Below are 14,216 nucleotides of genomic sequence, written 5' to 3'. Positions count from 1 at the left end.
AACTTTTTCAGATGGTAATTTGTATCGCATGTATGAAAATATGGAAGACAAGGTGTAAAATGATACTGAACCAGAGAGTAATAGGCAGTAACACCATCATGAAACCGATACTTACTGAACTAAGGAGAAGAAAGACCCTGGACAAATCCCAGACTCTGCCATGGGGCATCTTGAGTCTGTGACATAACTGAGCCGCATAAAATAAAACATGCTCTCCTTATGTTATTTATATATTTTTACTTTATGTGATGTATGTATTATTAATGTAACTTGTATATCTATAAAATGTACTGCCCTAATAATTTAAAATAAAGTTTATAAAAAAAAAAGTAAAAAAAAAAAAAAAAGTAAACCTGCCTTGGTATACAGTGTACAGTGATGAGTAAGTGCTTTACAATTTGTGACAAATCTCAAAGCACTATGATACGCAGCATCTAGTTTGCTCAGGTAGTTGGCAGGTGCATTCATATACATCAGATCACCATAGTCCAGCACAGGTAAAAAGGTCACAGAGACTTTTCCTGGCCTCAAGCGAGAAACAGGACTTATTCCTGAAGAAGAAACCTAGCCTAACCCTCAGCTTTTTAAGCAGGTTATTGACATGAAGTTTAAAAGAGAGACAGTCATCAAGCCAGATACCAAGGTATTTGTAACAGGCAACAACTTCAAGTTTTGTTCCTTGCGTAGATACAATATCTAAAACAGGCTCTGGTGCCTTTTTAGCTTTTGAAAAGAGCATTATCTTGGTTTTATCCACATTTAAAAGAAGCTTTAGTTCAGAGAGCTGAGTCTGAATAATGTTAAAAACAGCCTGTAATTTAACAACCGCCTCCTGAATGGAGGGACCTGCACAGTACATCACGGCATCGTCCGCATAGAAATGTAAAGTAGCTTCATCCACATTTTCACCTAAGCTGTTGATATATATATGGAGAATAAAAGTGGACCTAAAACAGAACCTTGAGGAACACCATTAGCAATGTTTAACCACTCAGAAGACAGCCCATCAAAGTGAACACATTGGGACCTTTCAGAGAGGTAGTTCACAAACCACCCCACTGCATGGCTGGATATGCCTATACTGAGCCGCCTCTGGTTTAAGATGCGATGATCGACGGTATCAAAAACCTTTGGACAGGTCAATAAAAAGAGCTGCACAACTCTGCTTATTATCTAAGATACTAGTAATGTCATTCACCTCTTTCATTGTGGCAGTGATGGTGCTATGTTTCTTCCTGAAGCTTGACTGATGTTTAGACAGGATATCATTTATACATAAAAACTCATTTACTTGTTCACTCACAAGTCGTTCGAGCACCTTAGCCAGAACTGACAATTTAGAGATTGGCCTATAGTTATTTAAAATAGTTGCCTCCCCTCCTTTCAGTAGAGGCAGGACATAAGCAGACTTCCATACTTTAGGAATTGTATTTGTGCTGAGGGAGAGGTTAAAAAGAGAAGTAAGAGATGGAGCAATAACTATCTGCAGCTATCTTTAAAAAGAAAGGTTCTACGTTGTCCGGGCCAGCCGGTTTCTTAGGATCTAACTTGGATAAAGCTTCATGGAAAATACCAACAGTTAAAGGAGTAAAACTGAAAGGGTTTTCCAGACCACATTGTTCAGAGTCAAGGACTGGAGCGTTCACAAGAGACAAAATGCTTATGAAAGCAATTTAGCATAGTAGCCCTGTCTGATATAGAGCCAGATGCTGTGGTGAGGCACGGATGTAGCTCATTTGGGATATCACTAGTGGAAATCGATTTTATGGCTTTCCAAAATGTCCTAGGGTTATTCAGGTTTTCTGTGGTAACTGACAGATAGTACTTTGACTTAGCACTTTTTATATGTGAAGTGAAGCTATTCCTTAGCTGCTTAAAGCGTAGCCATTCTACCTCTGAGCCTGATTTCCTAGCCTTTGCCCAGGCCTTGTTTCTCTCATGAAGGAGACTGGACAGTTCAGCAGAAAACCAAGGATTGTCTCGTCCCTTCACTCTAAATTTACGCAGAGGTGCATGTTTATCTATAATTTTCATAAAACCAAGATAAAAATAAGACCATGCAGTTTCTACATCAGCACACAGATCCATTTTTCCCCAATCAAAATCAAACAGATCATGTAAAAAACCCTGCTCCACTAAGTGTTTGTTATCTCTCTTTGTGATGATGCGTGGTTTAACCTTTTGGACCTTAGTGTCCCTAATTGTGGATACAACACAGTGGTCACTCACATCATTAGCAAATACTCCCACAGACGAGTATTTATATGAAACATTTGTTAAAATGAGATCAATTAGGATGATTTATTTGGGGACTTAATATTTGGGCGAGTAGGGCTGTCTATAATCTGAGTAATGTTCAAAGAGGTTTTTAAAATCCTTTGACACAGAAGTTAACCAGTCCCAATTAAAATCACCAAGCAGTACTATTTCCTTGTAGGAAAGTTGAGATAACAGTTTTGCCAATGAAGATAAGGAGTCCTTGACAGCCGAGGGGGGTCTGTAGCAACCCACCACCATGACCTGTTGACCCTTTGTTACTTCGACATTCACAGCTACAAATTCTAGTTGTTTACTAACAGATTTGGAAACCATTTTTGTTACATAAAACTTATTTTTCACATAAATGGCAACGCCACCACCTTTTTTAGGACGGTCAGTGCACATTACATTGTAACCATTTATGTAAATGTCAGAGGCCAAGATGGATTTGTCTAGCCACGTTTCTGATAAGACAATGACATCAGCATCAGTTGAACTCGCCCAAATACGGACAAAATCTAATTTAGGTAACAGACTGCGCACATTTAAATGAATTAAACCTAACCCCGATCTAGAAATAAAATCAGCAGGAGTAGCTATTTGACTAAAACTACTGGGTGGATCCAGATTTGGCTGTACATTTCCTGATAGTAACAAAAATAAAAATACCAAGCACCTTTTCCTCTTAATCAACACACATACATTTTCAGCTGTTCTAGAGTCACCAGCAAACTTCGCGAAAGTGAGATTAGAGTTAAAAAAACAATTCTGAAGGACCATCGTGGCAGGCATGTGAGAAAGACAGACATTTGACGAAATGAATGTCCGCGACAGTGCAACTAGCAATTGTTTGTGCAACCCATCCGAACCTGTACAGGGGATGTCCACTGCGGGCGGCAGAACAGACCCGAATCCAGCAGAATTTTCGGGATGACTAACGAACTTCTCCTTGTCCAGCACAGTCAAAAAAAGGCACAGCAGAAACACGAAATTTGCCATTTTCCCAGTCCAGCTCAACAGCATCCACGATGTTCCCGAAGCAAAACCACGTCAGGACAGCAGCAAGGAAATAGGCAAGCAGCAGTGTGGCAACACTCCGGTTTCTCCGCGGAATCTCCAGACCAGGCCTCCCCCGCACAGTAGCACCCAACAGGTGGGAGTAGGCTTCCAACAGCAGGTGGATAGCGGCCTTCAGCCGTGGGAACCACCACCAGCAGAAGCAGACATGGGTGGACGGCAGGCCCTCAAACCGTGGCAGATCCTCCACAGATCAATGGTCCATTCTTCCAACCGCCGGCTCTGGCGTTGAAGAATAAACTAACTGTCCCAGCCTTTCGGTCCAGCTCAGAGGATGAAATGCACTAAATATGTCGACAGAGCCGTACATTTCGCGACTAACAATAACCCCGTGCAGTCAGGAGCCGAGCGTCCCTGTTGATGCCATTATCACCCCTGTTTGAACAGGGTTCCAACCTCCCTTTTGACCTATCTTTATCCCACGAAACAGATGGACGATGTTCTGGAGGACGGTGATGGCCTTTTGGTACTCCTCCATCTTGAGCCAGCTCAGGTCTGTAATTGGATGGCGAGATGACATGAGATCAAACCAACGATCAACCTGCTCCAGGAACCACGCTGTCGTCATGTAGGATAGAGGGCGGTTTTCTTGCTGCACCATGTATTTCAGCCCTACTTATTTCCATGATGAAATGTTTAGCCTTAAACGCATACATTTTGGTGCCTAAAACACCGTTGTCATTTCATATTTAAATCAGTCCTGTTATCTAAACTGATAAAGTGTGATATCTGACAAGTTATCTGTTCATGACATGTTGATATTTAGATTTATGTTATACTTACAAGATTATAGAATTAAAATAAAGAACAAATACCTGAAGTGTTCAAAAAAAAATTCTAACACAGGTATTGTGTGATATACTGGATAGTCACACAGTATGTATACATATACACAGTGGGGCAAAAAAGTATTTAGTCAGCCACCAATTGTGCAAGTTCAAGATGCAAGATGAGAGGCCTGTAATTTTCATCCTAGATATACCTCAACTATGAGAGACAAAATGAGAAAAAAAATCCAGAAAATCACATTGTCTGATTTTTTAAGAATTTATTTGCAAATGATGGAAAATAATTATTTGGTCAATAACAATAGTTCATCTCAATACTTTGTTATATACCCTTTGTTGGCAATGACAGAGGTCAAACGTTTTCTGCAAGTCTTCACCAGGTTTTCACTGTTGCTGGTATTTAGGCCCATTCCTCCATGCAGATCTCCTCTAGAGCAGTGATATTTTGGGGCTGCCGCTAGGCAACACGGACTTTCAACTCCCTCCAAAGATTTTCTATGGGGTTGAGATCTGGAGACTGGCTAGGCCACTCCAGGACCTTGAGATGCTTCTTACGAAGCCACTCCTTCGTTGCCCGGGCGGTGTGTTTGGGATCATTGTCATGCTGAAAGACCCAGCCACGTTTCATCTTCAATGCCCTTGCTGATGGAAGGAGGTTGTCACTCAGAATCTCACGATACATGGCCCCATTCATTCTTTCCTTTACACGGATCAGTCGTCCTGGTCCCTTTGCAGAACAACACCCCCAAAGCATGATGTTTCCCCCCCCATGTTTCACAGTAGGTGTTCTTTGGATGCAACTCAGCATTCTTTCTCCTCCAAACACGTCTAGTTGAGTTTTTACCAAAAAGTTCTATTTTGGTTTCATCTGACCATATGACATTCTCCCAATCCTCTTCTGGATCATCTAAATGCTCTCTGGCAAACTTCAGACGGGCCTGGACATGTACTGGCTTAAGCAGGGGGACACGTCTGGCACTGCAGGATTTGAGTCCCTGGCGGCGTAGTGTGTTACTGATGGTAGCCTTTGTTACTTTGGTCCCAGCTCTCTGCAGGTCATTGACTAGGTCCCCCCGTGTGGTTCTGGGATCTTTGCTCACCGTTCTTGTTTCTCAGTTTGACCCCACGGGGTGAGATCTTGCGTGGAGCCCCAGATGGAGGGAGATTATCAGTGGTCTTGTATGTCTTCCATTTTCTAATAATTGCTCCCACAGTTGATTTCTTCACACCAAGCTGCTTACCTATTGCAGATTCAGTCTTCCCAGCCTGGTGCAGGTCTACCATTTAGTTTCTGGTGTCCTTTGACAGCTCTTTGGTCTTGGCCATAGTGGAGTTTGTAGTGTGACTGTTTGAGCTTGTGGACAAGTGTCTTTTATTCTGATAACGAGTTCAAACAGGTTCCATTAATACAGTTAACAAGTGGAGGACAGAGGAGGCTCTTAAAGAAGTTACAGGTATGTGAGAGCCAGAGACCTTGTTTGTTTGTTATTGACCAAATACTTATTTTACACCATAATTTGCAAATAAATTCTTTAAAAATCAGACGATGTGATTTTCTGGATTTTCTTTTTCTCATTTTGTCTCTCATAGTTGAGGTATACCTAGGATGAAAATTACAGGCCTCTCATCTTTTTAAGTGGGAGAACTTGCACAATTGGTGGCTGACTAAATACTTTTTTGCCCCACTGTATATATGTTTTAAACATTTCAAATGTGTAGTTACAAATCATCCAGACGACCTTTCTTAAAATCTCGGGAATCATTAAATGGCTTCAAAACCACTTAGTTTAGAGTGGCAGGATGTCAAAGTTACTTTCCAACAAATAATAAATGTGTTGTTGATGTCTTTAGACTGAATACCACGAGCATTCCAGGTGGTAAACTCATAGTGGATTGAAGAGTTTATTAAGGCAATGTATTTACATTTGCACACGTTTCATCATAACTTGAACTGACACTAGTTCTGATGATTCCCATCACTATTGCGCCATGTTTAACGGTGCATCACAGTCCCTGGAGATATAGCATAAAACATGAATATTCTCCATGAGGGGACGAAGGCTGGGAACAATAAAAACCTACCGCTGTGAAAAGTAGAGACGAAGGTCACACGTTGTCCCCATAGACTGTATATATAAAGGTTGTCCCGCGATAAAAGAGAGGGGGGAGGTCCATTCTCTGTATGCCGAGAGGCAGGAGAGAGAGGTGCACAGCTGGATCCCTGACATCACTCACTCCGACAAGACACTCAGTACTGAGTGTCAGAGAGGAATGAGAGACATCCCTCAAATACAATTGAATAAACGAACAGGGGGAAGACCAAGATGCAGCACTGCAAATGTCTTCCACCGTGCAAAGCTGGCGTAGAGGATGAAATTCCTCTGGTGGAGAGCCCACTGATCCCGGTGGATCCATCCCAGGAGACATACGCCTTCGACACAGCCTCTCGCGGCCAGTGTTTACCCAATAGTCCCCTCGTTATAATGTGAAATAAAGGAAAGAGTGAAAATTGGTTTATCCTCTCGATTAATGCAGTATAAACTACTTACATTCTAGTAAAACATTTTTTTCAAACATCATATTTTGCATTATTCTACCTTTAATAAACAGGTAATAAGTAGGATTTTAATGTATTATCTATTTTAAAGTAGCCATTTTGATGAATTAGTAAAGGATCAAAAATAAGTTAATAAATCAGTAAATCTCAAGGACAGAGGCTCTTAAAGTAAAGTGGGTGGCTCTTAAAAGAGCCTTTGTGTTATTCAGTCAGATTAGTTTATCCCCCGAAGCCGTACAGGGTGCGGCCCTGTCTCTTGAGAGCGTACACCACATCCATGGCGGTCACAGTCTTCCTCTTGGCGTGCTCGGTGTAGGTGACGGCATCACGGATCACGTTCTCCAGGAACACCTTCAGCACACCGCGGGTCTCCTCGTAGATCAGACCGGAGATACGCTTCACTCCGCCGCGGCGAGCCAGACGGCGGATGGCGGGCTTGGTGATGCCCTGGATGTTATCACGGAGCACTTTGCGGTGGCGCTTAGCGCCTCCTTTGCCGAGTCCCTTTCCACCCTTTCCTCTTCCTGACATAATTGCAGAGTTATGATGTACTCACTATGGATATCGCCCATATTTAAAGCTGATATGCGGACCTGGTTGAAGACACCCTGGTTAATTCTAGCCCGCCATTTTGTTCCGTTCCTTTGTTCCCTTTCTGCTGCTCTTTTCACACACAATCAGCCGATGCGTTTCCGGTTACGACAACCATCCTTCAAAATAAAAACCAGCAAATGGTTTCACAACTTCAAATTTTGACACAAGCAATAAAATAATCTAATTCTCAAATAATGTCATCTGTATCTCATTTATTTAGTTCGTGTATTACACCATGTTAACCTCCAATATTGCATTTTGTAGACATGATGCCAACCAACTGCTATTTCGTTTTTTTATATAATTATTTCACATTTAAATGTAATATTTACATAAACTTATATATTAAGATATATTGTTAGAAATCGTATATGTATTTTAAAGTTAGTGATATTGTATTATTAAAATTGGTTTGAACGTTTCTCAAATAATTCCTCAGAGACCGAGTTAGGGTGTGTAGTTGAGTTAGGGTGTGTAGTTTTGTTAAATATTATAGCAACTCAAAGATATCGTTAAAGACATGTCAAACTTTCAGAGCAATTTAAATTACATTTCTTATAAATGTTGTCGTGACCACAAAATACAAGGCGACCAGGCAAAACCACACATCTTGAAACACGCCCAAACATAGAAATGTAAGTGAAAATAAATGCAGAAATACATTAAAGATATATAATAATGTGTGTTCTGTATTATTCTCAAATTGTATTTGTGCATTTATATTCCTGTTTTTAATTATTCCTGTTTTTTTCCCTGTATTTCTGCATTTCATTTATTTGTTTACTCGTGTCACGTTCTTTCCTCCATAGCTGTGTACTCGTTGTGTGCATAAAGATACAAAATCACTGCAGGAACTTTAGTTGGGCGTTCGTTGTTTTGGGCTCAACACATACCTTATTTTGGTTTCAAACCCTGCTTAAGTTTTGCACCAAATGACACATCCCCATTGTAGCCATCCACAGACAGATGGGAGACGACGAGGGAGAAAATGAAATGCAGGAAGTGTTGATTGGCCGAGAAAGGACAGACAAAGTGAATTAAGAGTGAATGCCAGTGTTTTCAGGTAGAATCAGCATGTGGGCCGTGGCTCAGGTGGACGGCAGCTGACTTCCAGCTACATGTAATGATGTAGTTAATACATGTATACGTTGATGTTGTTGAGCCTTTCTGAGGCTATAACTTCGTGAAGTTGAAAAATAATATTCAGGAATAGAAACCCCTCTTTACAAAAATGTCTGTTTGCAGTGTTTACCAGCCTCCTTAGGCTTTTCAATCGTTACACTTGAATAAATACAATATTGATTACATGAAAATATGATTAAATCTTCATGGTTCAGTTATTCTAAAGCTTTACTCATTGGGAACTGTAAAAGAAAGGTCACACTGTTGAGATGTCTCATCTCAGTGGCAGAATAGTAGTCATAACAATACTTATAATAATTGTATTTACATTCAATACAAACTAAATATTTAGGATTAAAAACTCACTTAATAAAATATAAAAAACATCGTTATTCATGTATGAATTATATTCTTTAAATACTGTTTATAGCTCTACTATTTTCTGCTTGAATACATTTCCGTTATCCATTATTCGTTGACTTCATTTGAATATAAAATGTACCCAAAATACATTTAGATTAATAAGGTCAAGTTTCATTTATTATTTATTCAATTAATAAATGAAACCCTTAAATAACACGTTAATATTGGTCCTGCTTTTCTACTGGCCGGACTTTCATGTAACTATTTACTAACCTGGTATATATCATTTAAAATGACCATATTTAGTAGTTTCACTGATTGTGAGGAATATTCAGTATTACTTAAAGCTAGTAGTCGCGTGTGAAAACACTATGGTCAATTTCAAAGTGTTTGTGCATTATAACCAATTTCTATGGAAATGTCTATAATAATTATAATATACTTTGTATTAGCTAACATATAATTTATTCTTTTGTCCAAATCAACTGAAAATAAGTGCAGAAACCGTTTATATGTAGATTGTATTGTTAAATAAATCAAACTAATGTAAATGTTATCCAGGTCAGGTACTAGAACAATGTACTTTGATAATATTGGAATATTGAGGCAAATTCCATGTGGTATGAAAGCACAACATGGAATATTAGAATATAACATGGAAGCAGATATATAAATAGTGTGTCATGTGGTTATGTACACAAAGCATTTATGTTTTGTTCAAGTTGTATTTATGCTAAATTAAATATTATAAAGGAGAAGTGCTCTTTTGGTGTATGTGGGTGGCTCTTAAAAGAGCCTTTTGGAGATGAAGTAGATGATCAGTTTACTTCCTCGATGATGTCCTGGCTGGTGCCTTCTTCGCTGCTTTGGCAGCTGGTTTAACCACCTTCTTCACAGCTTTCTTGGGGGTTACTGTCTTCTTGGGTGCTGCCTTCTTGGCCGCCACCTTCTTCTTCGGGCTCTTAGTGATCTTCTTCACGGGGGTTTTCTTTGCAGCAGTAACAGGCTTCTTCGCTGCCTTCTTGGGTGTTACTGCCTTCTTGACTGCTGGCTTCTTAGCGGCGGGTTTCTTCGCTGCTGCTGCTGCCGGCTTCTTGGCTTTGGCTGCGGGCTTCTTCGCTACCTTCTTGGGCTTGTCGGCGGCCTTGAAGGAGCCGGTGGCTCCGATTCCCTTGACCTGCACCAGGGCTCCATTCTCGAGTAACCTCTTCACGGCGCGTTTAATGTGAGCGGTGTGTTCGTAGCCCTGAGCTGCTAGCGCCTTCTTCACAGCGATGTAAGAGATCCCTTTACGGTCCTTTGAGGCGGTGACAGCCTCCAAGATGAGCTCAGCGGCTCCGGGACCAACCTTCTTGGCCGACTTGGCTGCCTTCTTCTTCGGGGACTTGGCTGGTACCTTGGCCGGTGCCTTTGCCGGCGCGGCGGCGACGGCGGCGGCGACTTCAGTGGGAGCTTCTTCTGTTGCCATGATGCTGTCAGGAGGATTCTCGGTCTGATGAGACTGAGAGAGAAATCCCAGCGAAGAGAGGTATTTAAACACACCATGAGAACCGTAGAGACTCAACTCAGTGGCTCACACAGGAGCTGCAGAAAAACTGTGCCACTTTGTGCTTTCTCGACAGCTAAAACTGTAAAAAATACACATTTAGAGAACGAGTTGAATTTAAAAGGTTAATCTAATTGATAGTGGATGACTTAATCTTCATATAGAAGCCAAATAAAGCTTTAAATATTTGTGTGCTTTCATTGGGAAGGCATTAAACCTCCTAAAACTACTGCCGTGAGTGGTACAGATCTGCGACTTTTCTCTGTAATCTCTCTCTTAAAGGATTTAAAATACATTATAATCCCCCTAAAACTTGTAATATAGTGAAAAGAAATGTTGGATTAAAGGCTCAATGTGAAAAAAATTCAAATGTGTCAACACCTTTTTGTTAAACGGAGGTAATTCTGCTTCCTGCAAACACACTCCCATCAGGACAGGCCCTAGCTGTGTTCTAAATAGTCTTTGTTACTCAACAGTGAGAGAACTTAATTTAGCAGAGCTTTTCTCATGTATATCACAATACAACTATATTTATATAGTATGAGTATTATCATATATTGTTACATTCTGAAATGTGTTCGACAGATAGATCTAAACCTGTAAGGTCACAAAGGCTCTCAAACAGACACAAACTCTTGGTAGCAGAACTCCCACTGACTGTGAACATCAGACAAGTATTATCACTTTCTTAATTGTAGAAAATCAGAGAAACAGAAGCTTAAGTGAAGGAGTTAGAACCATACACCAGCACAAAGGCTTGGAATTAGCTATGAAATGATATTATTCATTAACACTAGACTGTTAAATCTCAATGTTATCCCAAATGGATTATTAGAATCTCAAAGAATTTCCTAAATGTGAGGCAAAGAAAAATGTAATATAAACATAAGGGTTTATGCAACTTATCCTGTTTAACAAGTCATTTTTTTAACCACCTTTTTGAATAAATGATATAATAATAATAATAATAATAATAATAAATTAATTTTGGGGGGCGCCTTTCATAACACCCAAGGACACCTTACAGGGCATTGGGGCAATATAGGGAACAATTAAAACTGTGGATTTAGTGAAGTATCAGCTGGGCTAAGACAAGACAAACAACAGGAAATTGACTACAAAAGGACACAGGGTACAGATTATAAAGAAAATGCCAGTTTGAACAGGTGGGTTTTGAATGTTGTTATGGAATCAGACTGTCGGATGTGTAGTGGCAGGGAGTTCCAGAGTCTGGGAGCCGAGCAGCTGAAACTTAACTTCAACATTTAAAAAAAAATCTTCCCAGGGAAGCATGCCCCTGGACCCCCCTAGAGGAGGTTGGGTCCCCCCCCCCCCACTTAAATCATGTTCACATGGACAGGAAACTAAATACATTTGCACACATCTTGTGTCCATATCTTTCTGTTTTGGTGGTCATGCCACACTGTGCATGCGTGAGTCATGGTCAAATATCTGGATTAAGAGGTTGCTTTTTCTTTGCACAGCATGAAAGAAAGGCCAAATGAATGGGCTGTGATTTTAGTATTTTTAAGCAGAGGTCAATAATTTGTACGGCCCTCAGAGGATGTTGAACAATTTGAAATGGCCCTTGAGAGGAAAAAGGTTCCCCACCCCTGGTCTAACACATTTCAAAATGTAAAAATATATGATAATACTCATACTATATAAATATAGTTGTATTGTGATATACATGAGAAAAGCTCTGCTAAATGAAGGTCTCTCACTGTTGAGTAACAAAGACTGTATTTAGAACACAGCTAGGGCCTGTCCTGATGGGAGTGTGTTTGCAGACAGCAGAATTACCTCCGTTTAACAAAAAGGTGTTGACACATTTCAATTTTTTTCACATTGAGTCTTTAATCCAACATTTCATTTCACTATATTACAAGTTTTAGGGGGATTATAATGTATTTTAAATCCTTTAAGAGAGAGATTACAGAGAAAAGTCGCAGATCTGTACCACTCACGGCAGTAGTTTTAGGAGGTTTAATGCCTTCCCAATGAAAACACAAAAATATTTAAAGCTTTATTTAGCTTCTATATGAAGATAAAGTAATCCGCTATCAATTCGATTAACCTTTTAAATTCAACTCGTTCTCTAAATGTGTATTCTTTACAGTTTTAGCTGAAGAGAAAGCACAAAGTAGCACAGTTTTTCTGCAGCTCCTGTGTGAGCCACTGAGTTGAGTCTCTACGGTTCTCATGGTGTGTTTAAGTTCCTCTCTTCGCTGGGATTTCTCTCTCCGTCTCATCAGACCGAGAATCCTCCTGACAGTATCATGGCAACAGAAGAAGCTCCCACTGAAGTCGCCGTCGCCGCCGCCCCGGCAAAGGCACCGTCCAAGGCACCAGCCAAGTCCCCGAAGAAGAAGGCAGCCAAGCCGGCCAAGAAGGTTGGTCCCGGAGCCGCTGAGCTCATCTTGAAGGCTGTTACCGCCTCCAAGGACCGTAAAGGGATCTCTTACATCGCTGTGAAGAAGGCGCTGGCCGCTCAGGGCTACGAACACACCGCTCACATTAAACGCGCCGTGAAGAGGTTACTCGAGAATGGAGCCCTGGTGCAAGTCAAGGGAATCGGAGCCAGCGGCTCCTTCAAGGCCGCCGAGAAGCCAAAGAAGGTAGCGAAGAAGCCCGCAGCCAAAGCCAAGAAGCCGGCAGCAGCAGCGAAGAAACCCGCCGCTAAGAAGCCAGCAGCCAAGAAGGCAGTAACACCCAAGAAGGTAGCGAAGAAGCCTGCTACTGCTGCCAAGAAAACCCCCGTGAAGAAGATCACTAAGAGCCCGAAGAAGAAGGTGGTGGCCAAGAAGGCAGCACCCAAGAAGGCAGCGACCCCCAAGAAGACAGTAACCCCCAAGAAGACAGTAACCCCCAAGAAAGCTGTGAAGAAGGTGGTTAAACCCGCTGCCAAAGCAGCGAAGAAGGCACCATCCAGGACATCATCGAGGAAGTAAACTGATCATCTACTTCATCTCCAAAAGGCTCTTTTAAGAGCCACCCACATACACCAAAAGAGCACTTTTCCTGTTTTAATATTTAATTTAGCATAAATACAACTTGAACAAAACATAAATGCTTTGTGTACATAACTACATGACACACTATTTATATATCTGCTTCCATGTTATATTCTAATATTCCATGTTGTGCTTTCATACCACATGGAATTTGCCTCAATATTACAATATTATCTGAAGTACATTGTTCTAGTACCTGACCTGGATAACATTTACATTAGTTTGCTTTATTTAACAATACAATCTACATATAAAGGTATGTGCATACAAACATACAAACGGTTCCTGCACTTATTTTCAGTTGATTTGGACAAAAGTATAAGTTATATGTTAGCTAATACAAAGTATATTATAATTATTATAGACATTTCCATAGAAATTGGTTATAATGCACAAACACTTTGAAATTGACCATAGTGTTTCCACACCCGACTACTAGTTTTAAGTAATACTGAATATTCCTCACAATCAGTGAAACTACTAAATATGGTCATTTTAAATGATATATACCAGGTTAGTAAATAGTTACATGAAAGTCCGGCCAGTAGAAAAGCAGGACCAATATCAACGTGTTATTTTAGGGTTTCATTTATTAATTGAATAAATAATAAATGAAACTTGACCTTATTAATCTAAATGTATTTTGGGTACATTTTATATTCAAATGAAGTCAATGGATAATGGATAACAGAACTGTATTCAGGCAGAAAATATTAGAGCTATAAACAGTATTTAAAGAATATAATTCATACATGAATAACGATGTTTTGTATGTTTTATTAAGTGAGTTTTTAATCCTAAATATTTAGTTTGTATTGAATGTAAATACAATTATTACAAGTATTGTTATGACTACTATTCTGCCACTGAGATGAGACATCTCTTTTTTTGAAAAC

At 40.2% G+C, this 14,216-nt stretch overlaps 3 protein-coding genes across 3 annotated transcripts; 1 reads left to right on the top strand and 2 right to left on the bottom strand.

Moving 5' to 3' along the window:
* Window positions 1-6,850: 6,850 nt before the first annotated feature.
* LOC307021141 (histone H4) lies at window positions 6,851-7,304 on the bottom strand. The gene has a single exon (XM_079652971.1). It carries the CDS (start codon window positions 7,210-7,212, stop codon window positions 6,901-6,903), a length of 312 nt encoding a protein of 103 aa, XP_079509097.1. The 5' UTR covers window positions 7,213-7,304; the 3' UTR covers window positions 6,851-6,900.
* Window positions 7,305-9,524: 2,220 nt separating this feature from the next.
* On the bottom strand, window positions 9,525-10,228 carry LOC307022811 (histone H1.5-like; the record flags this gene model as incomplete). The annotated part of the gene is made up of 1 exon (XM_079655703.1): window positions 9,525-10,228. The coding sequence occupies one exon, from the start codon at window positions 10,226-10,228 to the stop codon at window positions 9,584-9,586; it is 645 nt and encodes a 214-aa protein (XP_079511829.1). The 3' UTR covers window positions 9,525-9,583.
* Window positions 10,229-12,206: 1,978 nt separating this feature from the next.
* LOC307021117 (uncharacterized protein) lies at window positions 12,207-13,338 on the top strand. The gene has a single exon (XM_079652943.1). It carries the CDS (start codon window positions 12,586-12,588, stop codon window positions 13,255-13,257), a length of 672 nt encoding a protein of 223 aa, XP_079509069.1. The 5' UTR covers window positions 12,207-12,585; the 3' UTR covers window positions 13,258-13,338.
* Window positions 13,339-14,216: the final 878 nt, after the last annotated feature.

Source organism: Notothenia rossii, assembly GCF_949606895.1.
Source record: "Notothenia rossii genome assembly, chromosome: 10".
In the NCBI taxonomy this organism is placed as follows: domain Eukaryota; kingdom Metazoa; phylum Chordata; class Actinopteri; order Perciformes; family Nototheniidae; genus Notothenia; species Notothenia rossii.
Note: the sequence above shows the minus strand (reverse complement) of the source record. Positions and strands in the feature narration are given on the sequence as shown.

What these genes read in the sequence shown, in the direction of transcription:
- LOC307021141 (XM_079652971.1), bottom strand. Translation starts at nt 7,212, where the DNA reads ATGTCAGGAAGAGGAAAGGGTGGAAAGGGACTCGGCAAAGGAGGCGCT.
- LOC307021117 (XM_079652943.1), top strand. Translation starts at nt 12,586, where the DNA reads ATGGCAACAGAAGAAGCTCCCACTGAAGTCGCCGTCGCCGCCGCCCCG.